Source organism: Eumetopias jubatus, unplaced genomic scaffold (genome assembly GCF_037043125.1).
Source record: "Eumetopias jubatus isolate StellerSeaLion01/CBP00866 unplaced genomic scaffold, mEumJub1_p1.0 scaffold_12, whole genome shotgun sequence".
NCBI classification, from domain to species: Eukaryota; Metazoa; Chordata; class Mammalia; order Carnivora; family Otariidae; genus Eumetopias; species Eumetopias jubatus.
Window position 1 is genome coordinate 28,060,387 of NW_028274818.1, and position 18,644 is coordinate 28,079,030.

The 18,644-nt window shown below is 46.3% G+C and overlaps 1 protein-coding gene across 6 annotated transcripts; it reads left to right on the top strand.

Annotated features, from left to right (window-relative positions):
- The first annotated feature begins 874 nt into the window (after positions 1-874).
- UBE2T (ubiquitin conjugating enzyme E2 T) lies at positions 875-8,460 on the top strand. Of its 6 annotated transcripts, XM_028120270.2 has the most exons (9): positions 902-931; positions 1,069-1,292; positions 2,089-2,291; positions 3,748-3,920; positions 4,484-4,553; positions 6,261-6,366; positions 6,481-6,579; positions 6,725-6,808; positions 7,766-8,460. In XM_028120270.2, exons 4-9 carry the CDS (start codon positions 3,812-3,814, stop codon positions 7,889-7,891), a joined length of 594 nt encoding a protein of 197 aa, XP_027976071.1. In that variant the 5' UTR covers positions 902-931; positions 1,069-1,292; positions 2,089-2,291; positions 3,748-3,811; the 3' UTR covers positions 7,892-8,460. The 6 variants fall into 6 exon arrangements, with proteins under 6 accessions (XP_027976072.1, XP_027976071.1, XP_027976077.1 ...); XM_028120276.2 differs by lacking the exon at positions 2,089-2,291; XM_028120272.2 differs by lacking the exon at positions 1,069-1,292 and having other exon boundaries at positions 903-931.
- Positions 8,461-18,644: the final 10,184 nt, after the last annotated feature.

The following is an 18,644-nucleotide window of genomic DNA, read 5'->3' on the forward strand; positions in this document are numbered from 1 at the left end:
AGATTTATGACAGAAAACACTTCTCTACAATGAGTAAATATTAACAATAAATGCAACACCCCGGGGTGGGGGTGGGGGTGGTGGGGGCGGCGGGGGCGGCGGCGGCGGCGGCGGCGGCGTTTTTCCACCACAGTATTCCCAAAGGCTAGTCAAGTTGCAGCCGTGTCTTTAGATTCAGGTCAGGTCCGAAGTCAAGGCTGGTTTAGCCATAAACGGGTACTTCCTTCATCAAGTAGTACCACACTTTTAGAGTTGGAAGGCCTCAAAGCCATCTCTTCTAAACTTCCACCCACGCAGGGATCCTCTTTGCACTATCCCGAATTCCCCTTGAACACTTGCAGTGATGAAGGAATTCACTACGTCCCAAGTTTACCTGTTCCGTTCTTCAGGGTTCTAATTGCTAGAATGCTTTACTGGGCTAAATTTTGCAATCCTTTAACTTTCATCCATTAGTCTTAGATGTGTCCTCTGACGCAGTAAAATTCTCCAGGTGAAAAACACTTAAAATGAAGAGAGGTATCACGCAGTCCCTACTCCAGTTCAAGTATTTCCGGTTCCCTTCATTGTTCCTCCTCTGAGGCGATTTCCAGCTCCTTCCCCGCTCTGACAAAGAAAGCTGACATCGTAACCCAACTTGACACCTCAGGGCCAGACCAAACGATACAGCCCTCCCGAACTGGCGGGAACCTCCGCCCTGATCAACAGCTCCGTGTACGAGGTGGAGCGACTACGTCTGACGCGCGCTCTAATTTGAAAGCGGCGGGAGCGGAAGCCGGGCTCAGAGCACTGTCCAATAGGGGGATGCGCTCCTCCCCCGGGCATTGCCGCGGGCCAATCGCAAGCCCCTCGTGGCGGAAGGCGGAGCGACGCCAACCGCCTGGGCGTGCGCAGGCGTGGGGAGCAGCTGGTCCGCGCGTCGCTACGTTGTGAGGTGAGTACGGCCAGGTAAGACGGTTGTTTTGTGGCCCCCCCCCAGCGGAGAGGGCGCATCCCGGCGGTGGTCCCTGTGAATGTCAGGGACCAGGAGTCCTGTTTCGGTCTAATGTGGGAGTTTCCTGTCTTCTGAAGGGAGAAGTGGCTGTTGAGTGGAGGCTTTGCCGGAATCTCCGCAGCCCGTCGGCGGCCAGAGCTCCCCGAAACGCCGGTGCCCCACAGGGAGAAGTGTGTCCCTGGGAAGGAGACTCCGCTGCCCCGGCGCTCGCTGCGGGGCCGCGCACAGGCCGGCGTTTTGCCTTCTCCACCATCTGGTCCAAAACCCACGTTTCCAACACTAGTTACAGGGCTGCATACTGGTAGGCATTGTTGACTTAAGAATTAAAAAAAAAAAAAAATTACGAAGACTACACCCGCCCTTCAAGGGATTTTCGCCCTACGAGAAGAAGCTGTCAGAGATGAGTAACAACTCCCGGTGCAAGTTGGTGTGGAAGCACAGAGAGGGTGACAAGTGAAAGGAGTGAAGGATTGGGGCGCATTACTAGAGAAGGGCAAGAAGTGATCATTTAATGTGTAATATCTGTAGATGTGAAAGAAGATGAGACTCTTAATGGGCAGCAAAAAGAAGTCGGTGTGGCTGAAGCACAAATTTGTGGGGAGTGGTTACTGGATATGAAGTTGGGGTTTGATTGTAAAGAACCTTTGTGCCCAGAAAATACGCACTAATTGATGGCTTTTGAGCTAAGGAGTGCCATATACCAATTTGTGTTAATATAGTGAGACTGGGGTCGGCCTCCATTAGAGAAATTGTCTTGCTTATTCCTCACCCTATTCTACTCCCTTTCCCGTGCCTTTCCCCTGGGTTCTCATTTTACTATAAAGGTACGCTCTATTTCTTGTGGATTCTTGTCTTATTGTGGTCGCTTTCTTAGCATCTGCTTACTGAGAAAAGTAGTAAGGATCTGTATATAAAACGGGAGGTTAATTATCCAGTGAAACGCCTGCCTCCAAAAGATGATGGTCTTATGGGTGCATCTAAGGAAATTTGGAAGTACTTTAAAGAATAATTTATATGAAAGACTGTTGTAGTGTAATTCTATTTAACAATTTAATTCACCTGTAATATTATTAATTTCATTTAAATATTTCTGGAAGAGTTTGTGAATTGTGGAGGAGCAGCAAGCCTGGAGATTAGAAAAGGAAGATCCAAAGAACGATTTTGTCTGCAGCACAGAATGTCTTTACCTAGCCAATACACAAATTTAGTCTCCTTTAAACATCCTGTGGCGGAGGTACACTCAATTTAAGTGTATGATTATCATAAGAACCACCCAATAACTACAATCTGTGCCCACCAGGTAATCTTCTGATTATAATTAGTTTTCCAAATAGAAATAGTGTAAGGCGGGAATGTATGGGATTAAAAATAAAAATTTTATCATAGTTGTACAAATTAATAAATTGACCTTTCAATGTAAAGCCTTTGTGAGTGAGCCTGGAATAAATTAGTACATGTAAGCCCAACTGAATCTAGGTTTACTGCCAAGTTGAGTATTCGGTTTACAAAACTGAGAACCAGATCCTGAGATGTATATACGTGTGGATTTTCATGAGGTGATTCTAAAACTCATGGAAAAGCAGAGGATCAAGAATAACCAAGATATTCCTGAAGAAAAAGAACAAGGCGTAGGAACACAACTTACTACATACCGTCTTATTAATAAGCTACAGTAATTAAAACAGTGAGGTATTGACTCAAAGATAATCCAATTGACCAGTGGGACAAATTGAAGAATCTCAAGACAGATCCACACATATATGCAAATTTAGTTTATGACCATATCAGCGGGGAAAGGAAAGACTTTCCAAAAAACAGAACTAGGACAATAGGTTATTCATACGGAGGAAAAGATCCAAAATTGGACCTCTACCTCACACTACACACAAACATCAATTCCTACTGGATTAAATGTGAAAGCAAAATTGTAAAACATTTCGAAGATACAGACCAATATCTAAGTTTGGGGATAAGGAAAAATTTAATACATAAAAGTGTAAGTGTACAGGAAAAGGTTTTAAAATTGATTACGTTAAAGTTAATAGTTGTGTATCTGTCAAAAGACATGAGTAAAGTGGAAAGACATGCCACAAACTGGAAGATAGTGTATGTAACTCATAATATAAAAAAATCGGTATCCTTTGTGTGGCAGCTAAAGGGAGTAGAGGTACGAAGGGTGTTGAGTGTGTAGGTGTGGGTGTTTGTTTTAGATGAGAGAGATTTTGAGCATATTTGAATGTTGATGGGGAAAAGGTTGGAAATAGTGAAGCATTGGGAGGATGTGGAATCCAGAATACATGGAGAAAACTTCATACATGTAAGCATTCAACTTACAAATACTTCAGAGTGAGATTATCTCCATCATATTCATTCCTTGCTCTCCTCACAAAGCATATATAGACTTCCACAGCTAATATTTGTCAAGCCTTTTCTATGCCAGGTATACTGAGGATGCAGTGGAGAGCAAAATTAGACCCAGGCTGTACCTCCTGAGTTTATAATTTATCAGTGGAAACAGACATTAATTGAAAACTTGTAGTGTTTTTGTTGTTTGTAGAGCGTTTTGCATTTTTAATCTTTATTTTTAAAATGTGCTTGAATAGATAACAGAAAGGAAATGGAAAAAACTCAGATTTCTTTCTCAGAATAGGGATTAATATGAAGAATTTGTTTTGTTTTTCACTAAACTGAAGCCATGTGCTAAAAACTCAAGTCACCATTGCTGACTATTTCATGGTTGTCCCTTTTCTCCCTAGTGAATCCCAGCCAGCTTCTAGTGTGGTGCAGTGAACTGTGTGTGGTTCCTTCTACTCGGGGACCATGCAGAGAGCTTCACGTCTAAAGAGAGAGCTGAACTTGTTAGCCACAGAGCCACCCCCAGGCATCACTTGCTGGCAAGATAAGGACAAAATGGATGATCTGCGAGCTCGTAGGTATCAATGTCATGCCTATGATGACCCTATTGAAAATTGTGCTGAAATCTGAACATTTGTATATTCTAAACTAGAGAACAATGACAAGGTCAAAGTACCTTATCATCTTTCTAAACCTAATTTGTTTACACGTATAAAAGGTTTGCTTGACATTTCTTCTCTGGCCTTTTTTACACCTTTTGCTGATTTATAGCCAAGATTTGGGCATCAGCTCTGAAGCAGTGTTTAGACCAAAGATCACCATCTCAAATATCTGTGAGGCCAGACAGGAAACATAATCAGAATACTGCAGTACAGACAAAACAAATCTGCAGCTTATATTTGATCTGTGGTCAGTATTGTCCAACTTCTGTTTTGATCTTCTTTCTGTCCTTTGACACCATCAGTTTTTGGGGTACATTGGTGCATTGCATGAGAAGCTTGTTAAAGCCCTAAGAGGAGAGAATTACTGTCCTAGACCCAGCTTTCCTTTAGGACCATAGACTTTATTAGGACTGTATGGTGTGGTCGTTCAGACCTTCTGATTACCTCTTAATTTCTTTCTTTTTTTTCTTTTAAGAAATATTAGGTGCGGCTGACACACCTTATGAAAAAGGTGTTTTCACGCTGGAAGTTAGCATTCCCGAGAGGTTAGTGTGAATTAGATTTCTTTTTTTTTCTTTGAGAGAGAGAGAGAGCACATGCAGAGTGGGTAAGGGCAGAGGGAGACAGAGAGAATTTTAAGCAGGCTCCACACCCAACACGGGGCTGGATCTCATGACCTGAGTCAAAATCAAGAGTTGGACGCTTAACTGACTGAGCCACGCAGGCGCCCAGTGTGAATTAGATTCTAAACTTACAGGGTAAAGGACGGTTATTGGAAGATAGAGTCATGTAGTAGTGTTAAATGTAGGAGTTAAAGGTCCTAGGTTTTAATCCTAGTCTTACCATGATGTAATGTGACCTTGGGCAAGTTATTTTATCTCTCTGGAGTTCAAATTCCTTCTCTAAAAATGGGCTAGATCACATCTAAGGCCCCTCTTTTCTTCATTGTGTTAAAATATACATAACATAAAATTGATCATTTAAACCATTTTTAAGTGTTTGGTTCAGTGGCATTAAGTATATTCACGTTGTCATGCACCTGTCACCATAATCCATCTCCAAAGCGTTTTCATTTTCCCAGACTGAAACGCCATACCTGTTCAGCAGTAACTTGCCAGCTCCCTGGTCCCCCAGCACCTGGCAACCACCATTCTCCTTTCTGTCTTTATGTTAAGGCTCCTCCTAATTCAGGTCTCCTTTAAGGTTCTCATCAAGTGAGTCGTAGTTGTAGTTTTGTGCAGAATGGGGAAGGGAAGAAATGAATGAATGACTGTTGATATGTAGATGTCTTTTCACTAGATCAGATCCTGGCCAAACTTGTTAAAGTCCTGAGAGAAGTAGCTTGATAATCATGTGATACATCAGTTCTGAAAATAGGCTGGGCATTTTCCAAGGTTTGTGTCTCATTAAAAAGGCATAATAACCAAATGCAGTGGGGGCACCTGGGTGGCTCAGTTAAGTGTCTGACTCTTGATTTCGGCTCAGGTCATGATCCCAGGGTTGTGGGATTGAGCCCTGTGTTGGGCTCTGTGATCAGTGGGGAGTCTGCTTGAGAGTATCCCTATCCCTCAACCCCTCCCCCACACACATACGCTGTCATGCTCGTTCTCTCAAATGAATAAATCTTTAAAAAAAATGCAGTGTATAAATCTTTTTTTTTTAATGTTTTTATTTATTCATGAGAGTCAGAGAGAGAGAGAGAGAGAGAGAGGCAGAGGGAGAAGCAGGCTTCCTGCGGAGCAGGGAGCCCGATGCGGGACTCGATCCCAGGATCCTGGGATCACAACCTGAGCTGAAGGCAGACGCTTAACCATCTGAGCCACCCAGGCGTCCTGCAGTGTATAAATCTTAATTTGATCCTGTTTTTCAAAACCTATCTGTACAAAAAGTAGGGGGCAATTGAGGAAATCTGAATAGTAGATGATATTGCGAAATACATTTTTAATTTTTTCATAGGTATACTGATAGCATTGCAGTTATATGGGAGAATGACCTTATTCTTGGGAGATATGTGCTCAAGTATTTACAGGATGAAGCGGTTTGATCTAGGTGGTGGGTACATGAGTGTTTTTAATGCTATTATTTCAACTTTTCAATTGTTTGTAAGTTTTCATAATAAAAATTTGAGGAGAAAAAAGGTTTGCCTCTCAAAGGCTGTCTTCCTAATTAGTCACCAGGAAGCCTTTATTATTATATGTTTATAATGAAACAATACGTTAATAAAAATTCTCTATTATCCTGTGTTTTCAAAGGTACCCCTTTGAACCTCCTCAGATCCGATTTCTGACTCCAATCTATCATCCAAACATCGATTCTGCTGGAAGGATTTGTTTAGATGTTCTCAAATTGCCGCCAAAAGTGAGTGGTGGGTAAAGGGTGGACACAGCATTCTGTGATTCTCATCTATAAAACTGGAATTAGAGTATCACATTCTTAGTAATACAAAAGCAGCTGCCTATCTTCTGTATATAGGGCGCCTGGAGACCATCCCTCAACATTGCAACTGTACTGACTTCTATTCAGCTGCTCATGTCCGAACCCAACCCCGATGACCCCCTCATGGCTGACATAGTAAGTGTTCTCTTGTCCTCTGCGGCGCACGTCCTGCTTTCTGCATACCTCTGATTTTTCATTTATGAGGATAGCTGTGGCAGCTGCAGCTTAACCACTACAAAGCATTTTTCTCTCCATTGACTCTTCTTTGATTTTGTCTCAGTCCTCCGAATTTAAATATAATAAGCCAGTCTTCCTCAAGAATGCCAGGCAGTGGACAGAGAAGCATGCAAAACAGAAACAGAAGGTATGATGATTGTACAGTTCTGATTTTGCTACTGTTGTTAATCCATTCAAAGTGTATTTATCACGGGCGCCTGGGTGGCTCAGGCGGTTAAGCGACTGCCTTGGGCTCAGGTCATGATCCTGGAGTCCCGGGATCGAGTCCCGCGTCGGGCTCCCTGCTCGGCAGGGAGTCTGCTTCTCCCTCTGACCTTCCTCCCTCTCGTGCTCTCGCTCTACCATTCTCTCTCTCTCAATAAATAAATAAAAATCTTTTTTAAAAAAAAGTGTATTTATCTGTAAATGCGTAAATGGTTATTAACTTTGCCAAATTTGTAACGTACTCTAGAGTAGCTAACTGATTTTTTTCTCCTATTATAACTTTCTAAATAGTTATTCAACAAAATAGCCTGGTAGCTCAACCAACAGTATATTTTTCCTAACAGTTGTCATCTTTGACAACACTAGAGGGCAGGCAGCATCTGCTTAATGTTTTTTTTATATTCTTGGGGTAGCATGGATAGATGAGAGGTGACTCTGATTCTTTTTTTGAGGTTTTCTTTTTTAACACTGAGAAGGGACTATTTGCAGGAATCAGGAAGGAGTGAGAGAGGTATAGGAGAGAGGGGAAAATGAACATTTCTTATGGGACCATTCATAGAAGCGAGAAGGAAAATTTCCCCAATTTAAGTTGACAGAGCTTCCTCATTTAACAATACAAATTATAGGAACACAAAGATTTGCATATTCTGGTTCTTGCTGAGTTATAACATCCTTCAGATTGAGTTAAGTAGCAGTTACTTATGAAAAGAAATAAAAATTTAAAACATAACAAAAGATTGAAGAAGATGCTTCTGAAGGGAATATCATATACAAGAGGCAACAAAGAAGTACTTGGAAATAATATTAACAGCACTTCATTTGTTCTCCATCCTGGTTCATAGTGTGAACCTTACATTTTACCGTATCTGCTCCTTTTTAGGCTGATGAGGAAGAGATGCCTGATGATCTGCCAGAGGCTGGTGACTCAGAAGTATGCAACACAACACAGAAAAGGAAAGCCAGGCAGCTGGGAGGCATAGAAAAGAAATTTCACTCTGATGCTTAGGCGTTTGTCCTGGTTGTAGTTAATATATTTTTTCTTAGGATGTTCTAATTTGCCTACCTTTCTTGGATGTTTTTCTTTGTATTTGATGACATTATCATCTTTCGTGTCCTATAAGACAGACCTTGTGTATTTACGTATTCTGCTCTACACTGATTCTCTGAGGCTAGTTTGTTTTATTTAGCTTGTACATACGTAGTTTGAAACCTTTTAAACCTGAAAAATAAATAACCACTTAATGTTGAGTATGTGTTTATTCTGAATGTGTGTCTGGGAGCAAACTGTCCAGAAAGCTATATAATAAGAATGTTAAAATATTTGGAATTGTTGTCTCTTATTTTGCCAACTTACCAACATCACTAGGGACGCTGAATGTTTGACGTAGATGTAAAATCACTGTTGGAAACGATTCAGTTACCACCAGGCTTTCAAGGACTCTAGGTTTTCAGGAGTCTTAACAGAATGTGGGAATAAGGTAATGGACCCTTTTGTTAATTTTTTTGCAGTTTTTACTTTTTGCGATTTACATAGCTGGTCAGAATTACCACGGTAATAAATACTTATTGAACACCTGCTGTGTACCGAGTATTGTGCTCGTGTTTTAGAATGGTGAAAAAAAAATCACACGTGAGATTAACCAAATAATCATACAAATTTAAATAAGGATTTTTGTAATCACCTTCTGTCCCTAACTTCATTTCATGGCAAGTACTACTCTGAACAGATAGGTGCCAAACTTGAATCCCTTACTCACGATTTTATAATCATCTACTTAGACTTTATTATTCCATTGAGATGACAGAGAAAATGGATTTGAGCAGAAATCAGTTGAAGTGGAAAGAGACTGCCCATGCTGAGTGAAAGACTTTCTGAAGAATGTAGATATTAAGAGTCCTAGGTAGAAAAATAAAGACTGTAATATCCCTGGCCGTTACCCAGTGTAGCAGTTTTATCCCAGTGCAGTAGTTTTATACCGAGGCTAGGCACTGTGCACGTAAAATAGTGCATCTCTGAATAGGCAATGTCTGCTCATCCACCTATGAGTTACCTTGTATCCTCACTCAGCACAGCCTGCCACAGATCATGTGTGGTACTGGACTCAAGGCAAACGAGAAGTGTGAATTTATATAATCCGTAATGACAGATGATGGCACAAACTGAAAATATAAATTTCTTTTGTATCCCCCACTTCATCAACTTCCAACTTCTCTAGAATTCTTGAACCATTTCTCAAAATTAGTTCTCTTTTTAAAGCCCAGAAATGATTTTGGTGTAGGTTTTTCTCCTATATTCATGCATATAAGCCAGATTCGGGGTTCCTAGATAACATTAGTATATCAGGTGGGATGCTTTCAGCTATGAGTGAAATCCAACTCATACTGGTGACAATACAACACGGGAAGTTCTAATGGAATAAATGGAAAGTCCAGGGGTGGGGTGAGCATCTGAATTGGTGTGTTCAGAGGCTCAGTAACACCAAGATTTCAGTCTCTTTCCACCTGCCATCCAGAGTAACAACTCGTCTTGGTTGTCTGCTCCTTAAACATACTCCCCTTTCAGAGTGACTCCTAGCAGCAGTCAGGGCTATGTACTTTCTAATTCACACCCGGCAGGCCATGGAGCGAAAGTTCCTATAATTGGACCACCCTGAAGCCAGTCACTGTGGTCAGGGAAATGCCATGTGCTGATCAGGGTGAAGCCAGACGTGAAGTGTGAGGGACTTAGGGAATAGCTGTAGGAAAGGAGCCCCTCCTATGGGACAAAACCCCTACACAACGGATCAATCACCAGGTCTGGTCAGTTCTACCAGCCACTTCTCCCTCCCTCTTCTTTTTTTTTTTTTTTTAATGTTTTATTTATTTATTCATGAGAGTCAGAGAGAGAGCGAGGCAGAGGCAGAGGGAGAAGCAGGCTCCCCGCCTAGCAGGGAGCCCGATGTGGGGCTCGATCCCAGGACCCCAGGATCATGACCTGAGCCGAAGGCAGACGCTTAACCATCTGAGCCACCCCCAGGCGCCCCATCCCTCCCTCTTCTAATACTAGTTCAGGCCATTGTCATCTCACTTGTACTATAGTCCCCTTACCATGTCTCCTTGCCTCCAGCCTTGACCCTCTACAGTCCATACTTCTCAAAGCAGCAAGAATAATCTTTTGATGATGTCAAAACCAGATTTTACCTCCCTCCTTAAAACCCTTGAAGTGGCTTCCTTTTGCAATTAGGAAAATAAAAATAAAAATCCAGTCTCCTTCCCTGGGCCAGAAGACACTGATCTAGCTCCTGCTTGCTTTATCTTTCCATCCTTATAGCATACCCTCTACCCCTATACACCACACTGCAGCCACACAAGCCACTTCCAATCTCTTGAACATATCTAGCTTATTCCTTGTTCAGGGATTTCTACATTGTCCATGATGGTGTCAGCTCAAATATAGCTGTCCCAGAAAGTCCTTGTCTATCCCATCTAAGGGAGCACCTTGAGTCCCAGGCACCCTAGCCTATGGCTCATTACCCTCATTAGCTTTATTCATAGCATTTGTACCTATCGGAAAATGTGTCCATTGTATATACATTGTTCGATTCCAAGTGCTGGGGATATAGTGGCAACAAGAAACTTTTCTCTCTAATTGCAAGAAAAACAGAGCCAAAAGTGATTAGAAGTCATCTATCCATCTCTCTGATTTAGCAAGTACAGACGACCTGGGCTAGAGAACAGAAATGAGAGAAAATGAGAAAAGCCCAGGTCCATATCCCCAGCCCAAGGAACGATGGGAAAGGGTTAAAAGCATGGACACTGGGGTCAAGGAGGCCCCAGCCTAGCCCTGGCAGTGCTGCTTACCAACTGTGTGCCCTTAGTATGCTCTACAATCTTTCTGTGCTTTGGGTTTCTCCCAAAGAACAGGGATAATGATAGTACCTGACTCATGAGGTAGTTGTGAGGATTGACTTAAGATGATGCACATAAAGCGCCTAGTACAGGGCCTAGCACAGGGCTGACATACTGAGTGCTTAGCTGGGGACTGGGGATGGAGACATAGTGGCCCGACCACAGTTGGGCCCCAAAGAGATGTTCTGCCCCTTGCCTACTCGCCAGTCTGCTCTGCTCCTAGGACAAGCAAGCTGAGTGAAGTTTCCCAGCTACAAACCCCTAATTAAAGAGGAGAGATGACATCCGTGACTGATCATATAAACATTGTAGATTCCAAGCTCCCCTCTCCTGCTGCCCTCACTCCCTCTCCCCACCTCTCCCCAAAAGCTATCTAAATAAGAACAGATTTTACCACCCACCTTGTGGGCAGTCTCTAAGGCTGGGGACTAGCTATTTATCCTTCGGTTGCTGTGGGAATTCAACACACACAAATAAAGCTCCTTTTCCAGCCAAGTGTGTATTTTTCCATCAGCATGTGGCCCCCCTGCCCAGGTTGTCTTGTTTAGGTTGGGGCGGCCTGAGGGGGGGAAGAACAGGGTGGGGGGTAGGGGTGTGTGGTTTCAGAACCTGCTCCCCACGATGGGTAGCTGCAGGGCAGCTTGGAGTCCTGCACAGGGCTGCCAGTGAAGCCCAGGGTGATGGACGCAGATGTGCTCTGCCCAGAAATAACATGTTCCCCTTTCTCCCTGCTTCTTGGCAAGTTGCCCCTGGCCCCTCCCATGGCTCCCAGGGAGCACCCATCCTTTACCCGACTCCCAGTTTCCATCAAGGATGGCAGGTTATCCAGTGTCTCTCCCACCCCACCCCCACCTCCCATCCCCGCTCCAGGATTTCTCCCCTTCGTGTGCTTTCCTCGCTTGCCTTTCCCCTGATCCCACAATCCCACCAGATTATGTCCCCTTCCTTCTGTGGTCTGCATCCTTTAACGAGGACCTTGCAACTCTGCTTCAGAAAAAAGGCCTGCTGAGGGATCTTTCTCCCAAACCTCCCAGCAGAGGCAACTTCCTTTTGGCAGGGAGTTGGGGGGGGGGGGATGGGGGGGTGGGGGGTGTTTTTATTTATTCACTAGGTTCTCTCCAGACCTGGGAGTTATGTCTGGGGAACTGCCCAAACAGGGTCAGGTGGTGATGTGGTCCCTTCTGGGGGATTGCCTAGGTTTCCCTCCTCTGATGGCCCATGATCTCCAAGGTGTCTCCTAGTGCTGATATCTGGCAGTTCTGGGATTCTCAAACTACCTGTGGGATCCAAGGCCAGAGGCTGCTGGTGGTGTCAGGCTCACTCAGTGATGAAATGAGGTTGGCCTCACCTGCCCTTTCCATTCTCCCCCCTCCTCCAGCACTCTCTTGCCCTGCGTTACCCCCTGGGGCCTCCCACCCGCCTCCCACTATCCCCACCTGCCATCCTATCCTGACAATCCTCCATCCTTCCTTATTCCCATTCTACAACTGCCCTCTCCACCCTAACAGTTGGTAGGAAGTCAATGGGTTTGCTCCTGGGCCATGGAGAGGGGGTGATCAGAGAGGGGGGTGTCCAAGAAACCTATTTGCAAGTGACAGACTCTAACAAACTCACATGAGCAAACAAAAGTCCTTGTTTCACAAACTGAGGAGTCCAAATGTACTGTCCGCAAGTCTTTAGAAGAACTTGAGATAGGAACCCATCTTGGACCAATCACGGTGGCCAGGGAATAGAATAAACTGAGAAGACTGGCTCACATTCCAGCTCCAGAACCTAGAGTGGAGTCAACCCCACCTGAACCACACGCCTTAGGGAGCCGTGGGGATAGTTGCCTTTAGAAAAGCCCAACGGAAGTTCCTGAAGAACGGAAGCGGTGACTGGGCAGGCTGAAGTAGCAGATGCCCCAGGCAAAGGGCCTAACCTGAAGGAATAAGGAACTGTGATGGTGGAATTTCAACCACTGTGCTAGCCACGGGAGGAGCTGTTACAGAGAAGGGGGTCAGGGAACTTGCTGGCCCTTCAAATCTCACCACAGAAATAGCTGCCCACTCTGCTTTCTTATAAAGAGAAAGGATGTGCCCAAAGGGCACGACATAGAGCTACTGAATGGAGGGCCAGTTCTCAGGAATAGAAATGTAGTTCAGACGAGAAGCTATCTGTTGTTCTGTGTTATTTGCATCTTCTGGCCAGATGTCCCCATTAGGCTGGGAAACATAATTTTTATGGATTACTTAAATATGTTAATTTCGAAAATATCCCCCCCCCCACTCAGCAGAAATTAATTGAGCACCTTTTTGTGCAAGGCCCCGTGGAATGGACTGAAGCCACAACAGTGGATAACACCAAGACAGTCCCTGCTCTTGTGGAACCTTTCTGCCATGCCTACTGTCCCTTCTGAGAGAAGAGCCCACAGCCTTGCTCCAGGGGCAGCTCTGAGCAACCGTATTTTGTCCGATGGGATCCCACATAAACATACCCATTCATACACTACAACTTAGTGGACTGGGACAGGTGCCTGGCCTGAGTGGTCAGTCCATTAGTTGACCACTGACCTCTGATTTGACCTAGTGTAGGAAAAGAAGCTTGGCTAGTCAGGTTTTCCCTCAATCTCCAGGAAGTACCAAAAGAAAACAAGGCAATTAGCCAGGAATGGAAGCCAAAAGAAAGGATGCGTAGAGAGGGCTTGAGGAAGAACAGGGGTCATCGTAAGGCCCACCTGGGCAGAAGTTATGAATAAACATAGCCTATGACTCCAAAGAAGCAATGAGGTAAAGAAAAGATATTATTACCTCAAACTCCTGTTGTTGTTGTTGTTGTTGTTGTTGTTGTTGTTGTTGTTGTTGTTTTAAATGTCAGTGCCTCTGCATCTGCGGCTCACTCACACCAGTGGCACGATGCCGGGCCAACGGAGACCCAGGGCTCAGAGGCCGGGGCCAGATCCGGGCCTCACGGGGTTTCCTCTCCCAATCTCCGACGCACCAGCGAGTCGGCCCGGCCCCAGCGAGCCTGCCTTCTCCTTCTGCCAGACCCGCTGCCCCCTGGGCGCACCCGGCCTGGTGTTTCGCGGCTGCTGGCGCCCACGTGCCGGCGCGCGCAGGGACTCCCGGGGGAGGCCGGGCCCGCATCCGGCTTCGGGGCCGGGAGGCCGGCGGGCCGACAGAGCCGCCTCGCGGACGGAGCGGCTGCAGGGCGCCCGCGGCTCCCGCGGCCCCGCAGCCCGAGCGGGGACGACACGCGCGTCCCGCCGTCCCCGCGCGCCCGGGAGTCGCGGTGCGCCCGGCCAGCACGGAGCGGCGCCCACACGTGCGCGCAGGCTCCACGGCTTCGGGAACAAGATCTAGAACTCTCTTTTGACCCGGCAATTCCACGTCTGGGACTGTGTCTTACAGATATACTTACACGTGTGCTAAATGACATACATCCGATGTCACTTGCTGCAGTGTTTGTAGAAGAAAAGATTAAGCAAACCACATTTCCATGAAAAGGGGCAGGGAATAAAATTTCGGATACATCTGCATAAAGAGAGAGAAGATACGGTAAAAAAAATGAGAAAGCATTCGATACTGGTAAGGAAAGATCTTTGAGCTCTGTTAATAGATGAAAAGTTCTGCAGAAGCAGAATTGCGGTATGCTCCCTTGAACAGAAAGGAGAAGTAAGAATATACGTGCCTTTTGTTCGTATATGCATGAAGAAACTCTGGAAGGGTAGGTGAGAAACTGATAATAGTGGTGACCAGTGAGGGTTTGGGAAACGGGCAAATGGAGACTGTTAAACAGATATATTTTATTTGAACCATGCGAATGTATTACTTATTCAAAAATTAAATTTATAGAAAGCCTTCTAGGTAAAAAGCGGGGGAGGTGGAGCAGTGGACTGTGGTGAGAAGGGGACAGATATCAGAGCAGAGGCCTACAGAGGGGAGCTCTGCTTCCTGCTGGGGGGGCTCCAGGCTGAGTGACCACAGACTCCCACTGGCTGGGTCTCAGAGCCTCCCTGCATCCAGAAAGGCCCTCCCGTTTCAGCCACACTGGGCCCAGCCCAACTGCTCTTTCTGGTCTTAGATTTACTGAGATCCTGCCTCCCTTCTTGCTCTACACAGACCCTCTTAGGGAACATCCACTTACTTGAGTTAGCCCCTGTGTCTCCGTCTCTCAGTCCAGTCCAGCAGGAACCGCTGAATGGCCTTTTGGCAGCTGGGCCACGAGGATGGATGGGTTTGGAATTCCATCTTCAGTAAGTGTGGAAGAAAGAAATAGTCCTGGAGGCATCGTTTGGCCTCTCAGAAGGAGGTCGGGCACTAGGCCAGGAAGGCCCTGACTGGGGCTTGCATCTCCTTCCTATGACTGCAGGGTTTTACTGAACCCAATCTCTTTCCCTTACCTCTAGAAAGGAACTGCCTGCTTGTCTTTGGGGACATCATCCCACTCTGGGTCAAGGCTTCAGGAAGATTTCCAAGGCAGAGTGGGTGAGGAAGGTCGCCCAAGTAGAGGAAAGGAAGCTGATTCTCTGGGATTCACAGAATCAGGAAACCCCAGGAATAGGCTTGGGGTCTGAGAAGATGCTCAGGGGCATCTAACAGGAAGCCCACCATGTCGCCTGCTTTCTCTAGGCCATTCTCCACCTAACCCAGTGCCCAGCACACAAAGGGCACTTAAACACGGGCGAGCCAAATTGATTCTGATCCTTCTAAATTTCAAACCTGAGCCTCCTTGGCTGTGCCCCGGCTGCCCCAGAACTCAGGGGACAGGGTGATCACTCCTCTCTTAAGGCAGCCCCACCTCTGGCTGCACCCCACAGAGCTACCCGCGGCAGCAGAAAAGAGTTGAGGGACACACGTGATACTTCACTGGTGCTTTATTATACAGAAGAATCCAAATATTTACATCTTGACAATTCTTACACTTCACACAGCTGGAGAGGGCATGGGCCTGCAACCCAGAAGTGATATAGGGGATACCGGGTGGGTGGGAGAACTTGCTACACCAGAGCAGAGGTAGTTAGAGGAGATGGTGCCAGAAAGGATCAAGGATTCTAGCTACTTCCCATCATCCTCACTTATTCAGGCCCTACCAATTGTTGGCAACTCTTCCTCCTAGAGGTTGACGAGCAAGAGGTGGGGAGAGGAAGGTGAAGAGAAAGCCCAACTAGAGGCTCTGTTAATCCATGGTCTTCAAATCTCAGCACTGAATTAAGGACTTTCCCTCTTGATGTGTACAGAGGTGCTTTAAAAACCACGGTTGGACTATAGAAAGTTCTCTTCCACAAGTTGCTCTGCAAGGAGACTGTGGCTGCAACTGTTTGCCAAGGCACAACACACAGAGGCCAGAGCCACACATCCCAGGTCGGCAGTTCCCAACATTTCTTCCACCGCAGCCCTTTGGATGGATTCATCCCCGTGGACGCCATTTCGGAAGATTTCACATGCCCTGAGTTATTTGGTTTTTGATTTTGTTTCGTCAAAGACATATAAAACCTTCAAAGTCTTCTACTGATTATAATGGAGATAACCAAAAGAGTAACATACTGACTTGCTAGAAAGTCCGTCAGAAACAAAGAAACTACTTCACCATCTTATTTTGGGTAAATGTACAACATCAACTAGGCTTTTTGAATAATGAAAATAGTCCATGGTGAACACCTCTCCTCCCTTCCCCCACACCTCTCCTCTGTCCAGAAGGGCCAGACTTGGCAAATGCCCAGAGCTTTAGGAGTATATGATGACGGTGGTGTCACCCCAGAGCTTGCAGCCAAAAAACCCTGGCGCCCTTTTCACAGAAGAGGCAACCTGTAGGGGACTGTTCCCATGACTCCTAAACCTCCAACACATGGCCACTTCACTCCACATTCTGCTCAACACTGGCTCCCTGGCTCCAAGGTCGGAAGTGATCACATGGGGTGGGGGTAGCTGTGAGGAGGGGCCTGGATGACTTCCTAGAAGTCAAGGCTCCCACAAATCACACACCTGGGGCACCTCAGAGAACTTTCCACGTAACAGTCACCAACTCCCAGCGCACAAAGTAGAGCAAACTCCTTCCATGAAAGGCTCTTGATCAGGGAAACAGGGAGACTAGTGGTTCTCAACCAACTGATAAATGAATTCCCCACCATCTAGTGAGTGCCTACTCTGAGGTTAACCCTGTGCTAGGACCCTAAGTTCCTGCTGTGATTACAAGGTCAGCACATTTAGCTTCAGAGCCTATAAGAGTCCGGGCAACTTAGCTGGTCAAATGAGATTTAGAAATGTGCCAAGTTCCACTCATGGTCTCTGCCTCATCCCTCCACCTCAGCCTAGGCAGCCTTGGGGACTTGCGTCAGAATTTCCACTGGGCACTGGGGGCAGTGGGGAGATAGAAGCTAAACTGCAGGCTAGGAAGGACCTTCTCAGAGTTGTCTTAATAGTAGAGCCCCTCTTCTGAGCCTTGGATTCCCTTTTTATGTCTTCAAGAATGTCCTAGCTCTCACCTCCTCGTCCTGAGATCGAACGTGTGTGTGTTTGGGGTGGGGAGCGCTAGCACACTCAGAGACACTTGGTAAACCCTAAGGTAGGAAGGTTGGGACAGGAGAGGTAGAAGCATCATGCTTCTTTGGGGCACCCAGGGATCCCAGATTCCTATAATGCTCCCTACAAAACAATACATACAATGCAAATATCCCTCCAGTTTGCTGGCCAGGGGCTCCCTGTCCCACAGAGAAGGCAGGACCTGGGATGCAAAGGAAGAACTGGGCTTGCGGCAGGAGTTGGCAAAAGGCATATGGTGGAGAACCATGGGAGGGCAACTCAAAGCCAGAAGGAAGCCAGGCAGTCATCGACTTCCCTCTGTGTACCCCGCCAGGATCCGGGGGGGCTCTCTCTTATTGAGGGCAGAAGTCTCACTGGTGGTTGGGCTTAGGGAAGAGGTAGGACCCCATGTGGGATCCCTTTACCCCCGCCCCAACACGGGGGGCTGAGGCTGGAACCACAAAGGCAGCCTCTTCCCCATCTTCCCAGGGCAGAGCAAGAGGGACGGGAAAGTAGAGTGTGGACAGTCTTCTCTGGCTGATGGGACCATCGACTTTACCCCAGGTGGAACTCCTACGGTCAGGGTTGTCTCGGATCGGTGGCACCTTGTGATGTCCCGGGGTAGCACTAGGTGGTGTAGAGGTGAGGGCCCTGGGAGGGAGCAGTGTTACATTCTGTGAGACATTAATAGATAGCCCATGAAAACCAACCAACCAAACAAAAACCTGTTGTCAAATAATTTGGGGACGTGGGTTAAACAAAGGTCAACAGACTTTATCCCTGCGGGATTTCTTGCAGCCGTTACTATACTAATATGCACTGTGAATCTCTTAAGAAAGGGACAGAACGTGTAGTATCTTCTAAAACTGATTTTAACAGAGGGTCTTTTTGCATGGCGTATCTCAAAATTAACAGGACACAGAACACATTTTGTGTCCAATCCGTGAGTCAAAGGGCAAATGCCCAAATGCCTTTGGCAGGCCCCTTATAGGTCTTTCCCTGTGAGGTCCCCCTGCCCATTGTACCCTGATCCTTGACCTGCTCGGCCCCCTACTTCAGTCACTGTTCTGTGCTTCCCTCAGCCCTCATTTCCCTTAGGCAGACAAATGTCCAGACCTCTGGTCCACAGCTTCAGATGTGACAGGGAAGAGGCCCAGAGGAAGGCCAAGGGGAACCCAGGCTAAGAAGCGCACGTTAATGATGGCCATGGGAGGGAGGAGACCAATGGAGCCCAGGGCCCGGGGACTGGGCCATCCTGCTGTGGATCATACTGTTGAGTTGTGGTTGAATTTATTTTACAAGCAGCCATCATTCATGGAGTGGGAGGGGAGGGAAGGGAAGAGATGGGAAGAAAAGAGTGAGGAGGGACAT

Bases quoted from the DNA above. Each gene is read 5' to 3' on its own strand.
- UBE2T (XM_028120271.2), top strand. From the start codon at position 3,812: ATGCAGAGAGCTTCACGTCTAAAGAGAGAGCTGAACTTGTTAGCCACA. The intron at 3,921-4,483 runs GTAGGTATCAAT...TTTTCTTTTAAG, and splicing joins AATGGATGATCTGCGAGCTC to AAATATTAGGTGCGGCTGAC. The intron at 4,554-6,260 runs GTTAGTGTGAAT...GTGTTTTCAAAG, and splicing joins GAAGTTAGCATTCCCGAGAG to GTACCCCTTTGAACCTCCTC.